Here is a 6,998-nt window from a genome sequence, read left to right as displayed (position 1 = left end):
TTCTGTCGCATCCTTTTGTTATATAAATATATCTAAATTTCACTGAAGCTCATCATGTTATTATCTCCATGAAGTTATTATTGAATTATTTCCAAATCTTTCTTAGTTTCTGACATGGTAAAGCCTTGACTGTGTACACAAATATGACAGGACAGAATAAAGAATGCTCAAACACTGGCTAGACATGGTGCCAGTGTCCTAATTTCGGGTTATTTGAATGGCAACCAAACTTGCAAAGCATGCGTCCCGTCACAAGCTGGGAGGTTACACAACACATGCAAATCAGGGGCATTCACCTCATTCACCTGCTCTCTCGGATCTCCTTGTCCCTTGAGTATTGTCCTGGGGTTGTGTAGCAAGAGGGAGGAAATATCAAACATTGAAACTGGGCAGATAGAAATTGATTTGCTCCTGTGGAATGCTGCACGCCCCTCCCGTTCACATTAACTCCGACCCAAACATCTCACTAAATCACATGGCTGCAACCTTAACCTGCTCATGCGCGGTTAGACTCCAGGCGTGTGTGTGTGTGAGAGTGTTTGAGCAAGGTGTGTGCTTTGGAGAGAGAGAGGGAGAGAGAGAGAGAATGAGATGCTGCACCTGTTCACCTGAGAGGACAAATTCAAACAGAGCGGAGGTGAAGAATTCTGCAAGCATGGCAGGACAGCTTCGCTTCTGAGACGACTTGCTTCAGCCATCAGTCAGGTAACCCAACCGACAACCTTCCTCCACGGAGCTCTTTTTCATGCAGAAACTCCAGAGAACCAAACTTTGCTGTGTATCGCCTCAGTTTCCTGTTAAACCAACGTCCTCTGCCAGTCACTACTCTCTTAACCGGACCTGTTTAGTATGTAATTGCATTTATTAGCGTGGTTAATTGGCTTTGCTGCAGGGTTTTGAAGGAAATGAGCTCGCTGGGGGAATGTTTTTCTGAAGGAAAGAGCGAGTTATTGAAAATGTGTTGTGAACTGAACATGATCAAACAGCGTTGGAGACATGTCCTCGGTCCTCGTCTTCATGTCGCCTGAGCGGCTGTTTGACTTGACTCAAGCTCAGTAAAAGTTCCAGTCAGCTACGACAAAACAAGAGCAGCGGTTTAGGAGAGGGGAACTCTCGTCGGCTGGCCTGATTTGGCTGTTCTTGGGTGGAAAAGGTGATGACACCTGAGTCTGGAGCTCCTGGATCCTCCAGCTCTCTTGGAGAGACTTTGGGAGGGGGGGGGTCAGTGATTTCCCAACCTAAGTTTCCATCTCATGCCCTCTCATGATCTTGAGCAGCTCACCCTCACAGCAGAAAAACACGGTAACTTATTAAAAAGCACCACGAAGGGCCTCCTTTGTGTCAACAGGACTTTTGGGTCTCAAAGGTCACATCTAAGTCAAACATGAACAACTTAAAGGAATATGTGTAATCTGCTGATATCCACTGAATGAACACAGCGTGAAAGTGCCCCCTGAGGGGGTTTTACAGAGACTCCCCCATGAAGAGTCAACAATACTATGTAAATGCTATGTAAACATGTATGTTAGGACAAAAACGCACGTGTATTGTTAATTAACAAGATAAAAGGGCTTGACTTTGGAGCAGAGCTGTAAAAAGTGCCTGACAGATATTCAAAGTGTTTTCTGGCAATAAAGGGACAGTAATAAAAGTCAAAGTAACTTAATATAACATGCAGAGGATTTGTTTGTTTCAATATTTTAATATTTTAAAACACATTCACTTGTTCCTTTGCCTCAAATATGTTTTTTTTAAACCAGAAATGTAGATTAAAACAGCTCTAACTGCACCAGGAAAACCACACACAATAAGCATCATCGTATTAACGAACAAACATTAAATCAACACTAATTTCATGTCACACTAAAGGTCAAGCAAAAACATTCAGATCTAGAAAAGCAGCAAGATTTATCATTATATGTCATAATATTTGAGACGTTATTCATGAAGAAACTATGCCATAGTTTCTTCATGAATAACGTCTCAAACATTAACGATAACGATCTCATAGTTACTATGGGGACAGCTTCAAAAATAAGTTCCAGGTATGATTTCATCGACTTTATTTTGTTCCATGGCTGCCATCAGATCACTTCATAGGTGATATTTTAACTGCCGGTCATAAAAGTTTTATGAGGCGCTGCGTTTATGTCAATGTGACCACGAGGAAATATGCGAGCAGAATAAAAGCATAAATCTCGATGGCTCTCGATGAAACTGCTGATAATTCGGGATCTTCAGAGGAGTCCACCCTGGCTTTTTACATAACTCTCCTGTTGTCTGAGACAGTTTCTCCTCTTCATCAGTCAAAGGCCTTTTCTTAAGGTCACATGGGGCGACAGACGATCCTGATGATGATTAATTCATCATCAGAAGGCAGCGCGTCAGGTGTCTGCCTGATTACTCACACAGGTGTGCGCTGTAATAATCCACTTATTAAAATAAGTGAAAGAGCAATATTTAATCTCATTTATTATACAAGCACAGTTTACGGGATTTTTAGTTTGTAGTTCTGGTCGAAAGTATTTATTTAAGAAACATTTAAATTTCCCATTAATGATAATATCTTATAATGTGAAATATCTGTGAAGTTTTAAACCAAATATTGTTGCAAGTTTGGGATTAGGCACATTCAGGGATCATTTAACAGCACATTTTAGTATTAATATTCTTGTTGGAGTTATTTGTGTGTTTCACAGGATTATTTCATAGATGAGCGTGTTTTAAGAAGTATAAACTCAGAATAAAGCTGAAGTTATGAGATGTGATGGAGAAAAAGCTGCAAGCAGCCATCGTTCCAAACACGGAAGATTAAAGTCCGAATTCCGCCTTAACTTGAGAAATGTTTGACCGGTGATAAAGGCTTGAGGTTTATGGAGTTTTGAATTTGTGTGCACATTTGAAAATAAACAAGCTCGGTGATGTTTTAGGACGTCTGGGACAATAAATTCCTGACCCTTATCGCCTTGCTGATTTTGCATCCTGCTCACCAGGGAAGGTTTTATCCATAAACTTTTATAGTTGATATCTGAAACATGTTGGACAACAGATGGTGGAGGAGGCTCAGCATCATGATCGATGGACCCTGACCCCATCATAGGAGACTGACACTTGTTTCTGTCCCCCCCACAGCCGTAACCCTCTTCCTCTTCCTCAAGTCCGACCTCCATCCCCGCTGGTGCCATGGCCGATCACAGCTGGTGGAAACTCAGCTTCTCGCGCAAGAAGAAGTCGGAACCGAAGGTTCTGTATGAGATCCCGGCCGAGTACGGCAGTAACACGGGGAACAAAGAACACTCCGGCGGTAATCCCCCTCCAGAACATTTGGACAGCCAGTTCAATGCCAGGTTGGAGAAGATTGTGGATAAATCCGCCACAAAAGGCCGCCACGTCAAGGTCTCCCACTCAGGACGCTACAAAGAGAAGAAGAAGGTCCGAGTCACGCTGGGCGAGAACCCAAACCTGTTCTCGGAGCGCAACCTGAGCAACCAGAATCACAAAAAAGACTGACAAGGAGCACAAACGCACGCCTTCACGCTGGTCCTTGATCAGTAATGTGATGAGAGGAGAAGGTCAAAATAACTCAAACAGGACCAGGGGACACAGAAGCTTGTGTCCAGTCACACCAGTGGCCTCAAACCAGCACCAGAAGCTGGAGCACTGGAGTTGGTCCGTCTCTTCTCCATGATCAAAAATGATGTAAAACCAAAGTTTGCCTGGCATCCTTTGAAATGAACACTGATACTAATGTTTTGCTTTTTATTGCTATTATGAACGGAGGAAATTTAAGGTTTTATGTCCGGCGCCATCAACACACGTGAAGAAGGGCCGAGGAAAAACTCCTTTGATTAAACATTGTAAATATGAGGATTAAAAAAAAAAGTGGCTTAGATCATCTGTCCTGAAACCCTGAAGGAATTTTGCTCATTAAATGAATTGTAATAAGGCTATTTTTGTTTGCATTTACTGTATAAGAAGCATTTGAATGCAGGCGGACGATGTTAATCTTGGGGTTAGGTTACAGCTGCTGGTGCTGGATTTCACCTGTCTGCTGTCGACACGGCAACAGTAAGCAGACGCCGACATGTGATACGCCCAGGTACTCCTGGTGCATTTAGTAATCTAAACATTCCTTACATAAATTCACTGACTCAGTGCATCTGCGCTAAAGTGCACTAAAGTGCTGAGTCTGCAGAAAAGCACAAATAAAAATCCCGGATTAATGGGGTCAAAGTGCACCCATCGACAAGTGAAAAATACTCCATATTAAACGGAAAATAGGTTTTATTGCATAATTTACAAAACGTGCACATAACATTTGCAATAACGACCAGATATGTCGATTGATTTAAAGCACCTGTAAAGCTCCTAGGAACAATTTTGATTTTAACAGACACCATATAAATAAAGATTGATTAAGCAAAAGGCGACAAAGTCAGTGGAATATTTCACTGCGCGCTGCTGCCACCTGCTGGACAAACACGCAACAACACGCACGGTTACAGAGTCAAGTTTATTACAGGATCTAATCCAGGAGACAATTCCGGATTAATCTAAACAATCAGTAAAGTGCAAATAACACTCTCGCTTAATTTCAGACAGTACTGACTAAAAGAAAGAAAAAAAGACAACGAGTGATTGGCACGACATTTAAATTACACCTAATTGCACTGTTGTGTTTGATGCCTGAACCCAAGCACCCAACATGGCTGCGGCCAGTCAAAGAGTAACCCTGACCCTGACGTCAGGGGGCCAGCCTCTGGTACGACCAGCCTCCCTCTGCAGGGTGCCGGAACTCTCCCAGCTCCGAATCTCCGTCCTTCGTCCTGGTGAAGACGATGCGGTCGTGCAGCCTGGTGGTCTGACCCTGCCAGAACTCCATCAGGAAAGGCTTGACCATGTAGCCGCCCCTGTAAACACAGACAGAATGGTTTAATTTAGGTAGCTTAGACAGCAGAACCGTGGCAACAGGTAGAAACACTGCAGGTGAGGACTAAAGGGTGAAGCTCACCAGTAGTCGGGTTTGGGCACCTCCGTGTCCTTGTACTTGTCCTCCAGCTCTGCGTTCTTCTGTATCAGATACTGAGGGAACAGACGAGTCACTTAGAGAGGCGACTGTTAATTCAGTGCTAATGCTGACGGGAAAACACACAAACACACCGTAAACACACACGTGAACACACGCTTTCGTCTGCACACGGACAAACTGGCTAAAGAGGAGGGTTTGTCCTCACATCTCTGTTGGGGATCGGGCTGCTCTGTGGGCTCACCGCAGCCCCGATCTGGCTGCTCTTTGGCCGGGAGTGGAAATACTCAGTGGACACGTGGACGGGGAGTCGCTCCACTCTGCCTTCGATCCGGACCTGCACGTAACAGTCAACGTTGCGCAAATCGACCGAAGAATATCTAAAATATAAGAGCCGAGTGAGTGCGTTAAGGACACTGACCTGTCGGTTTAATGGTTCCCAGTAGAAGACCAGCGATGCAAATGGGTTGCTCTCCTGTGGAGGGGTGCGTTTGTAGTGATTCAGTCAAACATGCTTACTCATAGTTTGTCCTGTGAGACGGGTTTTAAAGCAAACTGCCTTTCTTTTCATCGGAGAAAACAAGAAATGTAGCATTTTTGAACTGAAACGTATTGAAATGACAGAGAGCGAGATGGTAAATTTAATCTCCTTATGATACAAAGGTCACGGGGTCATCAGGAGGGTTTGGTCTGCAGCCTCAGCCGGGCGGTTGCTGTTAAAGGGTCAACAATAGTCTTCTCTGCTGCTTCTCTTTTAACCAATCTGGTTCTTTAGTTTTTACAATTATGGGGTTTTGGGAGCCATAAAGAATCGGCTATGGTGGTGTTTAGAGCGTCATTGTGTATTGTTTCCTTGGTTATTGCAAAGAGTCCAGAGGGTTCATGCAAACTAAAGTCACTCACCAACTCAGAAGCCTTTCGGCTGGTGTAGTTTGTAAAAAAGCGGAAACCTTCATCGCTGTATCCCTTTAGGAGGACCATACGGGCAGATGGACGACCATCCCTGAACAGACGGGAATAAATAAGGCATGAGATCAAGGAGAGATGGAATATAATCTTATGTTCTGTAATGCCTACTTGGTGGCCGTGGCGATGCACATGGCATTGGCTTCTCCAATTTCAGGGCATTTGGTGGCTTGATCAAACCAATTTCCAAACTGTTTGATTGGATCCAAAGATACAAGCTGATTCTCCTCAAAGCACTGAAAGAGAAATGAGCACAGCTTGTGTGTTTGCACGAAGATCCAGCCTGCTGGAGGTATGGGGCTGTTTCAGGGTCTGACAGAAATTACGGTAAAAAAAACCCCCAAAAACCTTGCTTTATCCAGCGGCGCACACGCAACCCCACCACCAACATGCCACCGAAAGAACGAGGAACCTCAGTAATAACCTATCCATGATCCATGGTTTACAGGCTACCGGTTTTCTCTGAGGTTAAAGTGCACATGCAACTCACGTCCTCGCCTCCTTTGTATTTCTTCCTCATGTTACTCAGGTCCATGGCTGTGTGGTCACTCGTTGATCTCCTGCATAAATTCGCTGCAAACGCAGTCAAACCGGAAGCAAATGGAATTGGATCTAGCGGACCGTTGATCTTAAATAAATTTGCTCTGAGTATGCGCCTCATGGTGGTCATGCCGCTGACGTAACTGCGCACACACCCCCTTACGTAAAATTATTATGCAAAGTTGAAACGAAACCCTGTGTAATTCTAAAAATAAAAATAAAAATTAAGGTATCGACAGTTTAGTGTTGATCCTAACGCGATGCTGCGTTCACGTCATCTGCGGTACGGATATGCATAAAAAATTACTTCTGGGTCGTTTGGATTAAATAAACCAAATATGAGCAGAAAAAAGTGTTCTAAAAACTTTAAGGCCTCTATTTGGCCAACTTTAGGTCCGCTTTAAGGCTAATTAATACGTGGAACATTATTAAAATATCCAAAGGCCTCTGTTGGTTTTCTCCTGAC

The 6,998-nt window shown here is 43.8% G+C and overlaps 2 protein-coding genes across 2 annotated transcripts; one reads left to right on the top strand and one right to left on the bottom strand.

Annotated features, from left to right (window-relative positions):
- The first annotated feature begins 523 nt into the window (after positions 1-523).
- Positions 524-3,950, top strand: prr15lb (proline rich 15 like b). Its single transcript, XM_011612218.2, has 2 exons — positions 524-705; positions 3,133-3,950. Exon 2 carries the CDS (start codon positions 3,184-3,186, stop codon positions 3,508-3,510), a length of 327 nt encoding a protein of 108 aa, XP_011610520.1. The 5' UTR covers positions 524-705; positions 3,133-3,183; the 3' UTR covers positions 3,511-3,950.
- Positions 3,951-4,270: 320 nt separating this feature from the next.
- pnpo (pyridoxamine 5'-phosphate oxidase) lies at positions 4,271-6,997 on the bottom strand. Its single transcript, XM_003961131.3, has 7 exons — positions 6,483-6,997; positions 6,104-6,228; positions 5,930-6,029; positions 5,448-5,501; positions 5,235-5,363; positions 5,012-5,082; positions 4,271-4,910 (listed from the first exon to the last, which is right to left on the bottom strand). Exons 1-7 carry the CDS (start codon positions 6,660-6,662, stop codon positions 4,745-4,747), a joined length of 825 nt encoding a protein of 274 aa, XP_003961180.1. The 5' UTR covers positions 6,663-6,997; the 3' UTR covers positions 4,271-4,744.
- Position 6,998: the final 1 nt, after the last annotated feature.

Source organism: Takifugu rubripes, chromosome 1 (assembly GCF_901000725.2).
Source record: "Takifugu rubripes chromosome 1, fTakRub1.2, whole genome shotgun sequence".
NCBI classification, from domain to species: Eukaryota; Metazoa; Chordata; class Actinopteri; order Tetraodontiformes; family Tetraodontidae; genus Takifugu; species Takifugu rubripes.
Note: the sequence above shows the minus strand (reverse complement) of the source record. Positions and strands in the feature narration are given on the sequence as shown.